General features: G+C 36.0%; 1 protein-coding gene and 1 long non-coding RNA gene across 2 annotated transcripts in view; both read left to right on the top strand.

Moving 5' to 3' along the window:
• The window catches only part of LOC125658443 (lymphocyte antigen 75-like), a 30947-nt gene extending 14597 nt beyond the window's left edge, over window positions 1-16350 (top strand). Inside the window, exons 7-14 of the mRNA XM_048889709.2 lie at window positions 1063-1190; window positions 1459-1625; window positions 3820-3941; window positions 4084-4211; window positions 12773-12951; window positions 13741-13871; window positions 14540-14682; window positions 15886-16350. Coding sequence (XP_048745666.2) covers window positions 1063-1190; window positions 1459-1625; window positions 3820-3941; window positions 4084-4211; window positions 12773-12951; window positions 13741-13871; window positions 14540-14682; window positions 15886-15968 — 1081 coding nt within the window. The 3' untranslated portion in view covers window positions 15969-16350. The remainder of the gene's footprint in view (window positions 1-1062; window positions 1191-1458; window positions 1626-3819; window positions 3942-4083; window positions 4212-12772; window positions 12952-13740; window positions 13872-14539; window positions 14683-15885) is intronic.
• Window positions 16351-17521: 1171 nt separating this feature from the next.
• LOC125658450 (uncharacterized) lies at window positions 17522-20654 on the top strand. The gene is made up of 3 exons (XR_007363746.2): window positions 17522-17676; window positions 19900-20093; window positions 20556-20654. It is a non-coding gene; the product is annotated as an uncharacterized LOC125658450 (long non-coding RNA).
• The last annotated feature ends 267 nt before the right edge of the window (window positions 20655-20921 follow it).

The raw sequence follows: 20921 nt of genomic DNA, 5'->3' as shown, positions 1-20921 counted from the left end.
TGATGGGGGTAGATATGATGTAATGTAAGTGATGGGGACTAGAGATGATGTAATGTAAGTGATGGGGGCTAGAGATGATGTAATGTAAGTGATGGGGGCTAGAGATGATGTAATGTAAGTGATGGGGGCTAGAGATGATGTAATGTAAGTGATGGGAACTAGAGATGATGTAATGTAAGTGATGGGGACTAGAGATGATGTAATGTAAATGATGGGGGTAGAGATGATGTAATGTAAGTGTTGGGGGTAGATATGATGTAATGTAAGTGATGGGGGTAGAGATGATGTAATGTAAGTGATGGGGACTAGAGATGATGTAATGTAAGTGATGGGGCTAGAGATGATGTAATGTAAGTGATGGGAACTAGAGATGATGTAATGTAAGTGATGGGGGCTAGAGATGATGTAATGTAAATGATGGAGGTTCTAGAGATGATGTAATGTAAGTGATGGGGGCTAGAGATGATGTAATGTAAGTGATGGGAACTAGAGATGATGTAATGTAAGTGATGGGGGCTAGAGATGATGTAATGTAAGTGATGGGAACTAGAGATGATGTAATGTAAGTGATGGGGGCTAGAGATGATGTAATGTTAGTGATGGGGCTAGAGATGATGTAATGTAAGTGATGGGGACTAGAGATGATGTAATGTAAGTGATGGGGACTAGAGATGGTGTAATGTAAGTGATGGGGGTAGAGATGATGTAATGTAAGTGATGGGGACTAGAGATGATGTAATGTAAGTGATGGGAACTAGAGATGATGTAATGTAAGTGATGGGGGCTAGAGATGATGTAATGTAAGTGATGGGGGCTAGAGATGATGTAATGTAAATGATGGGGGCTAGAGATGATGTAATGTAAGTGATGGGGCTAGAGATGATGTAATGTAAGTGATGGGGGCTAGAGATGATGTAATGTAAGTGATGGGGACTAGAAATGATGTTACATTTACCGATACTGAGATTCCCTGGGCGCCAGCTGTGAAATAAACCAAGTATTTTTAACAACTTATGCCTGGAAACGTATTCAAAGATATTATTACAATTCATGTACTTTCAGAATTTGGGCAAAAGAGCCTGATAATCTTGGAGGGAACCAGCATTGTGGTTTGATCTATAACAACGGGAGGTTTGGAGACGAATCCTGTGACACACTGGCTTACTACGTGTGTAAGACACCCACTACAGGTTAGAGAAACCGAAAGTGAAAGTGAAAAATACAAAACATGGACGCCTAGAAGATTGTACACGTGTAGCTCTATAAATACAATGTACATACTATACAGGACATGTGTGTAGTTTCGGAATACAGTTTCTAGTTGTATCATTTCTTGCTAATTTGTGAGAATAGTACCGGGGATAACTATATAAATATAGCTCGAAGATTTATATGAACTGACAATGCTGGTGTTTGTATGATTCGAATTACAACTGATGATTTTATTATTAAACACAGATGCCTTACCGGTGATGAACGAACTGGGATGTCCGTACAACTGGTTACGTGGTGGGTATAAATGTTACAAATATAATACGGGGGTTCAACACACATGGAAGGACTCCAACGCCGCGTGTCTGAGAGGCTCTTCTCGTCTTCTGCAAATCACAACCAAAGCCGAAAAGGTAAAGAGTACAAAACACAACCAAACAAAAAAAGTAAAGCGTACAAAACACAACCAAAAAAAAAAGGTAAAGCATACAAAACACAACCAAACAACAACAATGGTAAAGCGTACAAAACACAACCAAAAAAAAGGTAAAGCATACAAAACACAACCAAACAACAACAATGGTAAAGCGTACAAAACACAACCAAACAAAAAAGTAAAGCGTACAATACTACCAAACAAAAAAGGTAAACATCACCAACACACAAAAAGAGGTAAAACGTACGAGCAGAACAGCTTCTTTATATTTTGAATTTGTCAAACTCATTATTATGTATGTGGCTTCAGGATCTATTCATCTTGCGTTTCATCATTTCTGTGTTGCATTTTATTATCTCTATGTGTTGTGCGTTTATGATCTGTGTTGCCTTTAATGGTTTCTTTGTGTTGCATTTTTATGATATATATGTGGGGCTTTACTAGTTTGGTGGGCATTGTTATTAAGATTTGGGATTTCTGTATGTGGGTCAGTACCTTTTTAGGGCTGTATACTAGGATAAGATCTCTTTGTGTGGGATGTTAGGGTTATATATGTTTGGGGCTGTGAGATCTCTGTGAGAGAGATCATAGGATGATATGTGCTAGACTGCAAGACGTTTGTGAGATCTCTTTAGGGTATTACTGTCGTGTTAGGTTTTAGGGTGTTATTGTGGTGTTAGGTTTTAGGGTATTATTGTGGTGTTAGGTTTTAGGGTATTATTCTGATGTTAGGCTTTAGGGTATTATTGTGGTGTTAGGTTTAGGGTATTATTGTGGTGTTAGGTTTAGGGTATTATTGTGGTGTTAGGTTTTAGGGTATTATTGTCGTGTTAGGTTTAGGGTATTATTCTGATGTTAGGTTTAGGGTATTATTGTGGTGTTAGGTTTAGGGTATTATTGTGGTGTTAGGTTTTAGGGTATTATGGTGGTGTTAGGTTTAGGGTATTATTGTGGTGTTAGGTTTAGGGTATTGTTGTGGTGTTAGGTTTTAGGATATTACTGTGGTGTTAGGTTTTAGGATATTACTGTGGTGTTAGGTTTTAGGGTGTTATTGTGGTGTTAGGTTTAGGGTATTACTGTGGTGTTAGGTTTTAGGGTATTATTGTCGTGTTAGGTTTAGGGTATTATTCTGATGTTAGGTTTAGGGTATTATTGTGGTGTTAGGTTTAGGGTATTATTGTGGTGTTAGGTTTAGGGTATTATTGTGGTGTTAGGTTTAGGGTATTGTTGTGGTGTTAGGTTTTAGGATATTACTGTTGTGTTAGGTTTTAGGGTATTATTGTGGTGTTAGGTTTTAGGGTATTAGTGTGGTGTTAGGTTTAGGGTATTATTCTGATGTTAGGTTTAGGGTATTATTGTGGTGTTAGGTTTAGGGTATTATTGTGGTGTTAGGCTTTAGGGTATTAATGTGGTTTTAGGTTTAGGGTATTATTGTGGTGTTAGGTTTTAGGGTATTATGGTGGTGTTAGATTTAGGGTATTATTGTGGTGTTAGGTTTAGGGTATTGTTCTGGTGTTAGGTTTTAGGATATTACTGTGGTGTTAGGTTTTAGGGTATTATTGTGGTGTTAGGTTTTAGGGTATTAGTGTGGTGTTAGGTTTAGGGTATTATTCTGATGTTAGGTTTAGGGTATTATTGTGGTGTTAGGTTTAGGGTATTGTTGTGGTGTTAGGTTTTAGGGTATTACTGTGGTGTTAGGTTTTAGGGTATTGTTGTGGTGTTAGGTTTAGGGTATTACTGTGGTGTTAGGTTTAGGGTATTATTGTGGTGTTAGGTTTACGGTATTATTCTGATGTTAGGTTTAGGGTATTATTGTGGTGTTAGGTTTAGGGTATTATTTTGATGTTAGGTTTTAGGGTATTATTGTCGTGTTAGGTTTAGGGCATTATTTTCATGTTAGGTTTAGGGTATTATTGTGGTGTTAGGTATAGGGTATTGTTGTGGTGTTAGGTTTTAGGGTATTACTGTGGTGTTAGGTTTTAGGGTATTATTGTGGTGTTAGGTTTTAGGGTATTATTGTGATGTTAGGCTTTAGGGTATTATTGTGGTATTAGGTTTTAGGATATTATTGTGGTGTAAGGTTTTAGACATTATTTGCAGGTTTTCTCCTTCTTTTTTATATTTTTGACTTACAACTGCACTTTTAAAACTTTTTATTTCACAACGGTCAGGACTGGATTGAATACATCACCACGCAGTACCGTGCTTTTGCCTTTTGGACCGGGCTTCATTTTCATCCTGGAGACAAAACCTGGTACTGGACAAATGAACAGAAGGCTGATATGTCCTTAGTGTGAGCAAACGTGCACCGCTTCCATTATCTAGATATTAAGATAATTATTCTTTAACTATCTCAAAAAATGCATGTTAATGCTTTCTTTGTCAGGCGATAAATTACTGAGACTAATGATTTCCATTTAACTGACTGATTGCAGACGGTGGAATGGCGAGCCTAACGATTTCGAATACAGTGAGGACTGTGGTTGTATTCTCCAGGACGGTACCTTTAACGACTTCTCCTGCTATAAGCCCGTGGCGTACATTTGTGAACTGCAATCTGAGGGTAAGAACCAATCAGAGTCTCATTCGCCAACGTCTAATACTAATATTTTGCAATATGCAGTAGGCATTGTTGATGCATTTAATTATGCTGAATCCTTTGTGTCTGTCGATATGCATTGTGTATAGGTGTATATTGGGCACGTGATTCAATGAAACGTGACGTTATACAGAAACATCACAGATCGTTGAAGTGTTGTGTTTCTTCAAACTCATTGTGCATCGTCCTACACAAATGAAAATTAGTATGACCTTTTCTCTGAATAGACATACATGCATATGCTTTGAACTCATTCATCTTCTGAGGTCAAATAAACATCACACGTTTACAGTCTTTTTTAAAACAGTAACGAATATTTGCAAGAATCAAATAATTTTATTCTCAAATATTCTAGAAAAATATAACTACAGGTTTAAAAACTTCTTTTTAGGTAATTCCAATATAACAATGAACACTCAGTCCTCGTGTGGTGTCTTACAGTAAACACACTCTAATTCCAACATAACAATGAATACTCAGTCCTTGTCTGATGTCTTACAGTAAACACTCTCTAATTCCATTATAACAATGAACACTCAGTCCTCGTGTGGTGTCTTACAGTAAACACACTCTAATTCTATTATAACAATGATGTGTGATGTCTTACAGTTAACACTCTCTAATTCCATTATAACAATGATGTGTGATGTCTTACAGCAAACACTCTCTAATTCCATTATAACAATGATGTGTGATGTCTTACAGCAAACACTCTCTAATTCCATTATAACAATGATGTGTGATGTCTTACAGCAAACACTCTCTAATTCCATTATAACAATGATGTGTGATGTCTTACAGCAAACACTCTCTAATTCCATTATAACAATGATGTGTGATGTCTTACAGCAAACACACTCTAATTCCATTATAACAATGATGTGTGATGTCTTACAGTAAACACTCTCTAATTCCATTATAACAATGATGTGTGATGTCTTACAGTAAACACTCTCTAATTCCAACATAACAATGAACACTCAGTCCTTGTGTGGTACCTTACAGCAAACACACTCTAATTCCATTATAACAATGATGTGTGATGTCTTACAGTAAACACTCTCTAATTCCATTATAACAATGAATACTCAGTCCTTGTCTGATGTCTTACAGTAAACACACTCTAATTCCATTATAACAATGAATACTCAGTCCTTGTGTGGTGTCTTACAGTAAACACACTCTAATTCCATTATAACAATGAATACTCAGTCCTTGTGTGGTGTCTTACAGTAAACACTCTCTAATTCCATTATAACAATGAATACTCAGTCCTCGTGTGATGTCTTACAGTAAACACACTCTAATTCCATTATAACAATGAATACTCAGTCCTTGTGTGATGTCTTACAGCAAACACTCTCTAATTCCATTATAACAATGATGTGTGATGTCTTACAGTAAACACACTCTAATTCCATTATAACAATGATGTGTGATGTCTTACAGTAAACACTCTCTAATTCCATTATAACAATGAATACTCAGTCCTTGTGTGATGTCTTACAGTAAACACACTCTAATTCCATTATAACAATGATGTGTGATGTCTTACAGTAAACACACTCTAATTCCATTATAACAATGATGTGTGATGTCTTACAGTAAACACACTCTAATTCCATTATAACAATGATGTGTGATGTCTTACAGTAAACACTCTCTAATTCCATTATAACAATGATGTTTGATGTCTTACAGTAAACACACTCTAATTCCATTATAATAATGAATACTCAGTCCTCGTGTGATGTCTTACAGTAAACACTCTCTAATTCCATTATAACAATGAATACTCAGTCCTCGTGTGATGTCTTACAGTAAACACTCTCTAATTCCATTATAACAATGATGTGTGATGTCTTACAGCAAACACACTCTAATTCCATTATAACAATGAATACTCAGTCCTCGTGTGATGTCTTACAGTAAACACACTCTAATTCCATTATAACAATGATGTGTGATGTCTTACAGTAAACACACTCTAATTCCATTATAACAATGAATATTCAATCCTCGTGTGTTGTCATACAGTAAACACTCTCTAATTCCATTATAACAATGAATACCCAGTCCTTGTGTGGTGTCTTACAGTAAACACACTCTAATTCCATTATAACAATGAATACTCAGTCCTTGTGTGATGTCTTACAGTAAACACTCTCTAATTCCATTATAACAATGAATACTCAGTCCTCGTGTGATGTCTTACAGTAAACACACTCTAATACGCCAGTTTCGAGATACGAACTCTTCTGTGTAGGAGGTGTATTTAGTGGAACTTTGAATGACTAAGTGGGACAGAGTGGACCTACAGTCAGCGAGGAAGAGGATGAATGTATTAAAAGCGTCTTCTCTTTTGATATGTAAATGTGGGAAATACAAAATACTATTGATAGAAATGATTTACTAAAGTGGAAACATAAAAACAATGTCATATTTGCAAGTAATATTTTAGATATGGTACTTATGACCATCGAAATAACGTGATATGATAAGAATTCTATGTATTTAATTATTCCCTAAATACTGATAACTCACTTAGTTTGTGTATCAGTCGAATTCGGGTGATCAAACAGTGTATCAGAAACTTACTGAGTACATTCACTTACGCAGTGATGAATATTAGTACCACTCCCGCGTGTAAACAAATTGTTTCGCGCCTCACTATGTACGAGAGTTCTCCAAAGGGAAATAACTCGGGTTTATCTCGAAACCGGCGTATTCCATTATAATAATGATGTTTGATGTCTTACAGCAAACACTCTCTAATTCCATTATAATAATGATGTCTGATGTCTTACAGCAAACACTCTCTAATTCCATTATAACAATGATGTGTGATGTCTTAAAGTAAACACTCTCTAATTCAATTATAACAATGAATACTCAGTCCTCGTGTGATGTCTTACAGCAAACACTCTCTAATTCCATTATAATAATGAATACTCAGTCCTCGTGTGATGTCTTACAGCAAACACTCTCTAATTCCATTATAACAATGAATACTCAGTCCTCGTGTGGTGTCTTACAGCAAACACTCTCTAATTCCATTATAACAATGAATACTCAGTCCTCGTGTGATGTCTTACAGTAAACACACTCTAATTCCATTATAACAATGATGTGTGATGTCTTACAGTAAACACACTCTAATTCCATTATAACAATGAATATTCAGTCCTCGTGTGTTGTCATACAGTAAACACTCTCTAATTCCATTATAACAATGATGTGTGATGTCTTACAGTAAACACACTCTAATTCCATTATAACAATGAATATTCAGTCCTCGTGTGATGTCTTACAGTAAACACACTCTAATTCCATTATAACAATGAATATTCAGTCCTCGTGTGTTGTCATACAGTAAACACTCTCTAATTCCATTATAACAATGAATACCCAGTCCTTGTGTGGTGTCTTACAGTAAACACACTCTAATTCCATTATAACAATGAATACTCAGTCCTTGTGTGATGTCTTACAGTAAACACTCTCTAATTCCATTATAACAATGAATACTCAGTCCTCGTGTGATGTCTTACAGTAAACACACTCTAATACGCCAGTTTCGAGATACGAACTCTTCTGTGTAGGAGGTGTATTTAGTGGAACTTTGAATGACTAAGTGGGACAGAGTGGACCTACAGTCAGCGAGGAAGAGGATGAATGTATTAAAAGCGTCTTCTCTTTTGATATGTAAATGTGGGAAATACAAAATACTATTGATAGAAATGATTTACTAAAGTGGAAACATAAAAACAATGTCATATTTGCAAGTAATATTTTAGATATGGTACTTATGACCATCGAAATAACGTGATATGATAAGAATTCTATGTATTTAATTATTCCCTAAATACTGATAACTCACTTAGTTTGTGTATCAGTCGAATTCGGGTGATCAAACAGTGTATCAGAAACTTACTGAGTACATTCACTTACGCAGTGATGAATATTAGTACCACTCCCGCGTGTAAACAAATTGTTTCGCGCCTCACTATGTACGAGAGTTCTCCAAAGGGAAATAACTCGGGTTTATCTCGAAACCGGCGTATTCCATTATAATAATGATGTTTGATGTCTTACAGCAAACACTCTCTAATTCCATTATAATAATGATGTCTGATGTCTTACAGCAAACACTCTCTAATTCCATTATAACAATGATGTTTGATGTCTTACAGTAAACACTCTCTAATTCCATTATAACAATGAATACTCAGTCCTCGTGTGATGTCTTACAGCAAACACTCTCTAATTCCATTATAACAATGAATACTCAGTCCTCGTGTGATGTCTTACAGCAAACACTCTCTAATTCCATTATAACAATGAATACTCAGTCCTCGTGTGATGTCTTACAGTAAACACACTCTAATTCCATTATAACAATGATGTGTGATGTCTTACAGCAAACACTCTCTAATTCCATTATAATAATGAATACTCAGTCCTCGTGTGATGTCTTACAGCAAACACTCTCTAATTCCATTATAACAATGAATACTCAGTCCTCGTGTGGTGTCTTACAGTAAACACTCTCTAATTCCATTATAACAATGATGTGTGATGTCTTACAGTAAACACACTCTAATTCCATTATAACAATGATGTGTGGTGTCTTACAACAAACACTCTCTAATTCCATTATAACAATGATGTGTGATGTCTTACAACAAACACTCTCTAATTCCATTATAACAATGATGTGTGATGTCTTACAGCAAACACTCTCTAATTCCATTATAACAATGATGTGTGATGTTTTACAGCAAACACTCTCTAATTCCATTATAACAATGATGTGTGATGTCTTACAACAAACACTCTCTAATTCCATTATAACAATGATGTGTGATGTCTTACAGCAAACACTCTCTAATTCCATTATAACAATGATGTGTGATGTTTTACAGCAAACACTCTCTAATTCCATTATAACAATGATGTGTGATGTCTTACAGTAAACACTCTCTAATTCCATTATAACAATGAATACTCAGTCCTCGTGTGATGTCTTACAGTAAACACTCTCTAATTCCATTATAACAATGATGTGTGATGTCTTACAGTTAACACTCTCTAATTCCATTATAACAATGATGTGTGATGTCTTACAGCAAACACTCTCTAATTCCATTATAACAATGATGTGTGATGTCTTACAGCAAACACTCTCTAATTCCATTATAACAATGATGTGTGATGTCTTACAGCAGACACCCTCTAATGCCATTATAACAATGATGTGTGATGTCTTACAACAAACACTCTCTAATTCCATTATAACAATGAACACTTAGTCCTCGTGTGATGTCTTACAGTAAACACTCTCTAATTCCATTATAACAATGATGTGTGATGTCTTACAGTAAACACTCTCTAATTCCATTATAACAATGATGTGTGATGTCTTACAGCAAACACTCTCTAATTCCATTATAACAATGATGTGTGATGTCTTACAGCAGACACACTCTAATGCCATTATAACAATGATGTGTGATGTCTTACAGTAAACACTCTCTAATTCCATTATAACAATGATGTGTGATGTCTTACAGCAAACACTCTCTAATTCCATTATAACAATGATGTCTGATGTCTTACAGCAAACACACTCTAATTCCATTATAACAATGATGTGTGATGTCTTACAGTAAACACTCTCTAATTCCATTATAACAATGAATACTCAGTCCTCGTGTGGTGTCTTACAGTAAACACACTCTAATTCCATTATAACAATGAATACTCAGTCCTCGTGTGATGTCTTACAGTAAACACACTCTAATTCCATTATAACAATGAATACTCAGTCCTCGTGTGGTGTCTTACAGTAAACACACTCTAATTCCATTATAACAATGAATACTCAGTCCTTGTGTGATGTCTTACAGTAAACACTCTCTAATTCCATTATAACAATGAATACTCAGTCCTCGTGTGATGTCTTACAGTAAACACACTCTAATTCCATTATAACAATGATGTGTGATGTCTTACAGTAAACACACTCTAATTCCATTATAACAATGATGTGTGATGTCTTACAGCAAACACTCTCTAATTCCATTATAACAATGATGTGTGATGTCTTACAGTAAACACTCTCTAATTCCATTATAACAATGAATACTCAGTCCTCGTGTGATGTCTTACAGCAAACACTCTCTAATTCCATTATAACAATGAATACTCAGTCCTCGTGTGATGTCTTACAGCAAACACTCTCTAATTCCATTATAACAATGATGTGTGATGTCTTACAGCAAACACACTCTAATTCCATTATAACAATGATGTGTGATGTCTTACAGTAAACACTCTCTAATTCCATTATAACAATGAATACTTAGTCCTCGTGTGATGTCTTACAGTAAACACACTCTAATTCCATTATAACAATGAATACTCAGTCCTCGTGTGATGTCTTACAGTAAACACTCTCTAATCCCATTATAACAATGATGTGTGATGTCTTACAGCAAACACTCTCTAATTCCATTATAACAATGAATACTCAGTCCTCGTGTGATGTCTTACAGTAAACACTCTCTAATTCCATTATAACAATGATGTGTAATGTCTTACAGTAAACACACTCTAATTCCATTATAACAATGAATACTCAGTCCTCGTGTGATGTCTTACAGTAAACAAACTCTAATTCCATTATAACAATGAATACTCAGTCCTTGTCTGATGTCTTACAATAAACACACTTTAATTCCATATATTTTGAGATTGATTTAATAAAGCCTAAAAGTTATACCAAAAGTTGTAACTGTCACCAATTTCATAAATCCAAAGCAGAATGACCATTTCAATCCTCATATTGCACCCGTTATTGGTTGAGGATTATGTCCAGATGTTTTATAAGAAACAATATTTTTCAATGGAACACATAGCATAAAACACAAAAGTTAACTCCCTTATACCACTATGCTATACACGTACCAGATATATTGTTTCTACATATAAATTGGTTGTCATAGCAATACAACTATTGGTTATGTTTGACAGGGAAATAATGTGATGGTTTTTAAAAAGTTATTAAATCATCACCAAAATATCAACACTATTAACATATTTTAAGTTTATTGATACATTTCTGAATGTACTTATACAATTTAATTGGTGCAAGGGCAGGAAGACAGTCTGGGAAGACCCTAATTATCCTAATGGGACCCAACTCTCTTTCAGCTAAATTTTTATCGGACATAAATTCTTATTTAAAAAATAGTTTGTACATCTTTTTTTTTTTTTTCATATATGACCTATCGGCTCTCACCAGTCATCAACAACTCGGATGCGTTCACTGCTTTATTTGTGGCATTTTTCATAGTATTTTCACTTAGAACTGCAGCAGAAACCATGGATGTGCATACAAATTTGACAGACTGGATATTCAAGTACACTGTAAATGTCTGCATCATGACCTCCATATGAAAAAACACCATATTAAGTGCAATCTAATTAAAATTAGATGTTGGATCCGCTCGGATACTCGCTACACAAACAGTTTGGGTAGCGAGTATGCAAGCGGATCTAACATCTAATTTCAATTAGATTGTATTAAGTGGGAGTTGGCAATTTTAACAAAAGAAAGTCTTCTATGGAAACAAGACACTTAGCAAAGTCTCTCGCCCGTCTGTTAACTTCAATTGTCAAATCACCTTTTTGTAAGGCATACATGGAGGTACTAGGTTGACCATGCTGTTACATTTGTAGTTAGAAACCAATCTCTACCCAGAGTTATCGTTCCTTACTTTCACTTACACCTCTGTCAACGTCTCAAGGGTTTTACAAGATTTTTGTAAAATGGTACGTATGCTCAAATAAAGTATGGTTTTGACTTCAGTTACAAAAATATACGTAAATAAATAAATATTGAGCAGATGTCAAGTCTTTTTGTGACATGAGAAGCATTGATATGGGTTGAAATTTGGATTTTGGGTAGTTCTATTGCACCAGGCCTATACATAGGTACATGAAGAATATATAGTAATGGAAAAAATCTACAAATAGTTGCTTGTCCTACCTTTTCCCGATATTTTATAAAATAGTTCTTAGTTTTATTAGCCGTAAAAAAGGTGGATTTACATGTGGAATAACATTGCTTATTTTGAGACGTTAACAGAGGGGTAAGTGAGAGCAAGGAACGACAACTCTGGGTACAAACATTATCAATGTTGTTTATATGCCTTAACGCATTACCATGCAATTTTGTACTTCTGTTAAAGCGTTTAAATGACATCATCCGAATGTTGAACTAAAAAGAAAACCAAGAACCAGGAATATATTTTTCCGGAAAAATTACAATTTTTTTCTTCTTCAAAAAATCGAGAGAGAAAATTCCTAGGATCGGGGTTATAATTTAGGGTCGGTCGGGTTAGCGGAAACAACAAATTTTATCTTTGGTCTTACCATGTCCAGAGCTTTGGGGGAGCAGACTGAATAATAAACTGTTGAAAGCATACGATCTTTTGAGATTTCCCCCTCCTTTACAACAGATGCTCCGTGCCCGACTGGTTGGATCTCGTCCCCTGAGGAGGATGATACTACTTGTTATTACATCAGCAACACCACCGAGTCGGTCATTGCCACGTGGTTTGAATCACGTGACATTTGTGAAGATCTCCTTACAGACATGGACGCTTACCTTTTGGCAATAAACACAAAGGAAGAACTGGTATGGAAAAATTAAGGTGAACTTTGGAAGGCTGCCCCCCCCCCCCCCCATATATATTTTCAAATTTAAAGTAAATCGTGGCCTTTCGGTTAGAAAAATGTAAACGATAAAAGAACCAATAATTTCTTCCATTCTTGGAGAAATAAATGACAAAATCTTTTGATTTATTTAATTACTTTTATTGGGAGAACTTACATTTTTTCCAAAACTCAAAATGTGCGTCATTTTATTAACTTCACCTGATTAAAAATGACAGAAAATAGTAAAAATTACTACATAGGAGACATATTTCAAGCCCTATAAAGTCTGTAAAATCCAAGACCTTCCGGTCCACACTCCCTACCTCGTATTGAAAGTTGCCTCCCCCTGACCGCAATTCCTGGATCCACCCCTGGTAGCGTCTTGGCTCTCTTCAACTTTGGTCAGTTGAGCTTCTCAGCCTTAAAGAGACACATATAATAGAGATGAGTGGCTCTTACGGCGGCATATGTGACGGTCCCACCTATATATCGTTATTTCCTATATATTGGTTCGATTTAAGTTTATTTCACTCCTATCATAAATCGGACCCCCCCCCCCCTTATATTGCAAATACACGGTAATCAAAGGCTACATGCATACACTGTATATATGTAAAGTCCGTTTTGTTAAATGTAATCAAATGATGATAATGCGCTCCTCAGCAATTCTTTTGATTAAATGACATTTAATTAATTTTTTACACATAATCTACAGGCTGACCCCCTAAACTTTTTTAAAACGCTAAACTTGTAATTTTCTGTATTGCAGACCTTCATACAGAATCTGATAAAGCCGCATTACACGACAACAGGCTGGTGGACGGGTCTGAATGACCAGAAAGTGGAAGGAGAATGGGTCTATGATACCGATTTTAATAACCCTGTCAAAGCAGGGCTTATGTACGTGCAATTTACATAGTCACTACAATTATCTCAATTCGAAATAAAGTGCTTTGTTCAGAAGGACAAATATGCTCGATCATCTTTGAAAGCATTTGCCATTCTGAGGTGCTACATGTCCGATATGTACATTTTACTTTAACATATTCAGTGTATAACGAAAGGATAATGAACAATTTTGAATGTTTTAAATCAACATAAATGTTTGTTGTCAAATAATGATAAAAGATTCACATGTAGAATCTGACCTTTTTGCACTTGAAACTTTTTTGAAAAGTTATCCGCCCTTGGTAAAAATAAGAAAAAATGTAATTTTCTAAAATATGTGCGGTAAATGATTAATTTTATTTCACATTTTAATAATGAAAAAGTGTATATAACTTTTTACCAAGAGACTGGTATGAAAATATAATTTCTTCCAAAAAATATTTTGATAAAACATGCTCTTTCCATAGACCAATACAAAATTCAAAGTAAAATAAATCGAGCAGTGATCACAATTCTGAAAATTCCTATGGTGGATTATTTGTATTTGATAAATCCTTCGAAATGATACCATGTTTACCAAAATCCCGCCATCCATTTGCTAGATTTGAAATAGGATCGTTATACACTGAATACCTTAATTATGTAGCCGTATTCAGACGTAGTTTTGTGTCTTATAACAGACCGTGGAACACTGAGCCGAAAAACTCGGGGGGTTCGGATTACTGTGCCGTGATCTACTATGGCGGGAGATATAATGACGTAGACTGTGGTACAAAGGCTAACTACATTTGTGAAACTGACGCCGTCAGCAGCAGAAATTTAGGTAAATATTGATTCCATTGTTGTATAAAAGGACTATGTGCGACTGATTTTTGTTTCCCGCAGAGTACCTTTTAAAATTTTAGAGGAATAAATTTTATTTCATATACAGTTATGATATGACTTGTCTTCAATATTCAGCGTCATTTGGAATAAATGACAACAAAAGTGATGAAACTTCTCAGTTGCATTCTTTAGGTAAAATACTATTTTGCCAACATTTTTTCTTTAAACAAAACCACAGAGAGAAACTTTAGGCAAACACATTTTTCTGCCACTTACGTTTACTAGAAAACTATAATATCTATGGCAAGAGGTTTGACCTGCGTTCGATGTATTCTGATGGATAAGGCCATTCTGCAAAATGGTGAGAGTAACAACCGAGTTATATCGGGATTCTTGTGAAGTTTTTCACACTTACGTTTGAAACAGAAGCACAACTGACAATTTTGGTCGACACACAGGGATCGTATCACCTATATTAGTCTTTTTATGAGGAGCATATTGCTTTGCACCTGTCGGTCGGTCGGTAGACCACATATTTTCCGCTCAATATCTTGAGAACCATTCACTTGATCATAATGATATTTCATATGTAGGTTGGTTATGAGTAGAAGAGGACCCCTATCGATTTTTAGGTCAAAAGATCAAAGGTCAAGGGTTAATCCACTCTGGACATAGGAATACACCATCCGCTCAATATCTTAAGAACCCTTTGCTTGACAGACATCAAACTTGGTACACTAGTACATCTTCAGGAGAAGATGACCACTATTAATTTTGAGGTCACATGATCAAAAGTCAAGGGTCAAACTGAACATAGGAATATACTGTCCGCTTAACATCTTGAGAACCCTTTGCTTGACAGACATCAAACTTGGTACACTAGTACATCTTTAGGAGTAAATGACCCCTATTGATTTTGAAGTCACCTGGTCAAGGGTTAAAGTGGACATAGTAATATATTGTCCCCTATATTTTAATTAACATCAAACTTGGTACACTGATACATCATAAGGAGTACATGACCTCTATTGATTTTAGGTCACATGGTCAATCCAATCTGGACATAGGAAGATATTGTCTGCTCAATATTTTGAAATGTTTTGGTTCTACTATCAATTAAATGATGCATGTGTATAACCCTTTTCAATTTTGCACCATTTTTACAAACATTTCTTGACAAAAATCGTTATTTTTTTTCCAGGTTCAAAAGCTGTGCATAATAATGGGATAATGTTTATATTTCTAATAGTGACATTTACACTTGGGCATGGAGTGATGGTTTGATACAATCTCCTATACAATGCACAAAGATACATAAATGTTCAATAATATCAATATTTTCCTTGTATTACATTATATGTGATAAACATTTAATGTACGGGGGCGGATCTAGAAGGATTTGGAGGATTGGGTTGAACAGTTTACACAATAATGGTAAGTTTTTGTCATTTTTGGATCTTTAACCCTCCTTGGAAACGGAAAAGGTAAAAACTTCGGTTGCACCTCCTTTGAACATTTTCTGGATCCGCCCCATAATCATATTATAACACCATACAAGCATATGTGTCTAATTCCTGGATTTTTATGCAACTGTATACCTATCACTTTAAAAGTACTATTATTTTGATATTTTGTAAAACATGGAATAAAAAATTTTGTACAACCATCTTGCTGCATTTTATTTCTTTGATAATCACAGTGCAAGCAGTGGATTTTTAACCGTTCGCAGTAGCTTAGTTGTACAGCGTTCGCTTCATAACCAGGAGGTTGTGAGTTCGAGTTCCGTGCCATAGCCGCGCCAAATCGAAGACGTAAACATAGGTAGTGATTGCTCCTTCGCCAAACGCTCTGTATTTAGAAGTGAGAATCACGGGTCTTTCGGATATGATCTTAAAAACGGAGGTCCCCTGTCGCGGCAGGCGTTGGCACGATAGAGAACCGTCACTGCTGCGGACCTTAGAGCTAAGCATAGGTCTAAGTTTGTGGTACTTCATTTACAGATACTAACGTCTCAATATGAGTGAAAAATCATCGAAGGAACGTAAAAAAAAAAAACCACCCCACAACAACCAACCAATGAAGGGTAATCAGTTGGCATGTAATTAGGTATAGTCTAGTGCTGCACGCGCGCTCTCTCCTGTCAATTACTGATGTGTCTCCAAGTACTACAAAATTTGTCTCATTCTCTCGTCAGAGGGCGCGTTACGCAAGCTTTAAGTGACCTTGCGTAACGCGCCCTCTGGTAAGAAAATTATTTTTGTCCAAGGTCAGAAAAAAAGAGTTAAAATGTACGTGTAAATCAAAGCAGATATAAAGAAAAAAGCTTAAGTACACGATGAATAAATTATTCAATCAATATCATCATTGTTCACTTCAATCACAACGACCGTAACATTACGCTGTTTGTTGAGATAGGACAGTTTAAGCACCCCGCTGTGGTTTTTCTAACGGAAAGCAAACCAGTGTTTCATGGCCGGATTTTTAATGTAATGACGGGTTTCAGATTTACCAGCTAATAACAATCATTAACTCCCCTCTCTTTCCCTCATTATACTTATTTTAACTAGTCTCAGTCGTTAACTAATGTCACACACTGTGTATGGGTGACCATTTCAGCAATAATAGTCACTGATAACATTTGTCAGTTATTTGTCCCCAGTAGTCGAAAGTAAACTTATATAAAAAGTAGCAGAGAAACAGCGAAAACAAGGAGAGAAAAAATGTTATGATCCTCAATTTGCAACTTAGAAATTTTTATTTGGAATTTAATAGGGTTTTAATACTAGGGAATTATATCCGACCCACAGATGAAATTGATTTAATGGCTAACATTTACAACACAATTATTGTGACGTTTATAAATACCATTTACTGCGTTTAGTATATTGGGAGGTTTAACATTAAATCGGTGCAGTTCCTCTAGTGGAGAAAATGGAGAGAAGAATGCGCTTTGCTTTGCTGGTCACTGTGTGTATTTTCCTGGTCTTGTCAGGTAAGCTATCATAGTTCTGAAATACTGATTATCATAATTCATTTTACTGCAATTCTTACGCATGAAAAATAAATCCACCCTTAGATAGTATAAACACTTGGACTTTCACCCTGTCAGTATTTTGTACTATTTATACCGGCAAATCGAAACCAGCTTTACATTTGCTCCCCTAGGTATGTTACAATGCTCACGTGTGGTTCATTCCTCTTCCGTCGTCATTCGAGGTTCCTTTCGGTACTGAAGTAATCCGGGACGGGTCGAAACGCAGAACCAGAGAGTGCCCCTAACGCTGGCGTTCGGTTTGAGATGCGGAAAATTGTTTGACCACTCCGTATGTGCGAGAATTTTCCTCACCAAAGTATTTTTTGTTTGTTTGTTTTTACGTCCCTTCGATAAATTTTAACTTACATTGAAACGTCACCAACTTTTGGGAAAGTACCATAAATTTAGTACTTCATGTATGCTTAGTGCTTAAGGTCCCGTGATGGTCTTGAGGTAGAGCGTTCACCCCGCATGCGGAAGGTCGCGGTTCGAATCCTGGCCGCGACAGACCTAAGTCGTTAAAACAGGTAGTGACAGTTCCATCGCCAAACGTTCAGCATCAGGTGTGAATGTCACGGGTCCTCAGAGATGACCTTTAAAAACGGAAGTCCCGTGTCACAGTAGGTGTGACACGCTAAAGAACCGTCACTGTTCAATGACCGTCAGCGGCGAGCCTAGGCCTAAATTTGAAGCCCTGCACGACCGAGGCTCGAATTCACTACTTTCTAGTTACACGTACGAAGCGAGCGGTCTAACACTAAACTACCGTGACCGATTCTCAAAAGTATGCCTTTACGAGCTAAGTTCAATATGGACAAGATTCAGTAATGTCTTACAACCTCTGCTAGGAGTTTATCAACAGGTCCCAAGACCATAAACTGAGAATATTCTTAAGTCTAAATTTCGAATCCAGCAAACTTTTGAAATAATTTTCATAAGCAAATAAAATTTTCAGTATATATTTGTATTCATTTTTTTTATAAAGCACAAGTTTTTTTTTAAACATCTGTGCTAGATAAATCTTAAGATATAAGGAATCAAAATTTGAACTCGAGCCTATTTTCAGCTTATGGTCTTGAGGCCAGGAATGATAACTTTGTCCTGATATCAATAAAGAAGCGATAAATGACGTGCATGGTCTGCCTTTGTAGTCAAGACTAATTCGCAAAGCATCATGGATGCACCATTCACAAGACCAAATTCCAAACACCAAAAAGTACCTGACCTTGGCCTCGTGTTAATATATACATGTAATGCTATCGTTGTAAAATTTCGTAATGTTTTGTCAGATGAACTTTGGTTTTGAAATGTTACAGATTCAGAAAACATTGAGCCGTGGATTCAGAGACCTTAAAATAGGTTTGCTGAAATAGATTTTTTATTGGTTGTATACAAAATCGTCAACATGTCGCTTTTTAAAGTCAATTCCAAGCTCTGTAGCACTCTGAAACCATTGTGTTCATTGGGTCAAATGCTGTCTGACGTGTTTCATACCGATTGTTAAGCCGTTCTTGGCACACTGATTTTGACTGCGGATAACTCCGTTTACCTGATCAGGATATAGGGCTCACGGCGGGTGTGACCGGTCAACAGGGGATGCTTACTCCTCCTAGGCACCTGATCCCACCTCTGGTGTGTCCAGGGGTCAGTGTTTGCCCAACTATCTATTATATTTTGTATTGCTTGTAGGAGTTATGAGATTGATCACTGTTCGTTATCTTCACCTTGCATGTACAAATAATTGTATCTGGAATTGGTTCAGCTAAAAATGATATTATATGGGGTCCCTAGCAGAGCCGTGTTGGATTGTCCACGAGATCGTGTAAGATGCTGATGGGATTCTGATAGGGACCTGTCAGTTTGAAATTGTTTTACTCCCATCCAGAAAAGCACTTTGTTACAAAGCATACGAATGAATTTTTTGTTCCAAAATGATAAAATAAAGAAAATGAAACAAGTGTTATCAAAGTTTGATGTTTACATATACACTATCATAAATGTATTGATAAACATGCATTATCATAGAGCGCATTTTTACATGCTTAATAGAATTTCGTGATTCGTTAGATAAACTGTGCCCAGTGTTGTACCTCTGTCGTGTTTCGCATTTACATCTTTTTGAGATATGATGGTCACATGACCTTACATCATTCTGCTTATGTTACCTTGGGTTTTTCCTAGGACCGACATTCGTGGAGGCTAGGTGTGTCCGTAACAGTGGCGGTAACTTGTATTGCCGGGAGGTTTACTATAGAGACTTTGGGGCAGATATCCGATACATGTGTGGGGACCGTAAAGCTCGCCAGGATTGTTGTCTCTACTGTAAAATATTCAAGTAGAGGGAGAATTACTGCAACAGCTTCAACATCATATACGTACGTAACTTGTAAGTCATATATGTACGTAACTTGTAAGTCAATACTTCTATAACTTGTAAGTCACAGACTTACGTAACTTGTAAATCATATACTTACGTAACTTGTAAGTCACACACTTGCGTAACTTGTAAGTCACATACCTACGTAACTTGTAAGTCATATACTTACGTAACTTGTAAGTCATATACTTACGTAACTTGTAAATCATACACTTACGTAACTTGTAAGTCACATACATACGTAACTTGTAAATCACATACCTACGTAACTTGTAAATCATACACTTATGTAACTTGTAAGTCACATACATACGTAACTTGTAAGTCATATACTTACGTACCTTGTAAGCAAGATACTTCTAAACTTCGTATGATTCAGCTACTTTTAATGCTGTACACATATAGAGCATGAAACAGAAATTAAGCATGAATTAATGTATGTATATCTATGTTCTTCCAGACAGTGGATTCTTGGAATGGATGACCACACCGCCCAGCACAAGATGATTCAGAATGATATTTGACACACAAGACTTATGATTAAAAGTAGAGAATGTAATGTTTTTCATTGATCATTTGCAATCAGGGCGATCTTAATGGTCGTTCTTTTATATCATACTTCTGTTCAGTACAGTACATCAATCTGGCAGATGTATTTTGTTTTTAAAAAATCACATTTAAAAAAACGTAAAGAATCAACTTTCTGGGAATGGTGGCTTACCACCACTTAGGAAATGTTTCAGTTCCCCCTCTCTATCCGATCTCTGGCCTCAAGTTCCCAAGTTGACCAGGACAGCCGGTGATGCTGACCATTAACCTGTGACAA

Source organism: Ostrea edulis, chromosome 9, assembly GCF_947568905.1.
Source record: "Ostrea edulis chromosome 9, xbOstEdul1.1, whole genome shotgun sequence".
NCBI classification, from domain to species: Eukaryota; Metazoa; Mollusca; class Bivalvia; order Ostreida; family Ostreidae; genus Ostrea; species Ostrea edulis.
Note: the sequence above shows the minus strand (reverse complement) of the source record. Positions and strands in the feature narration are given on the sequence as shown.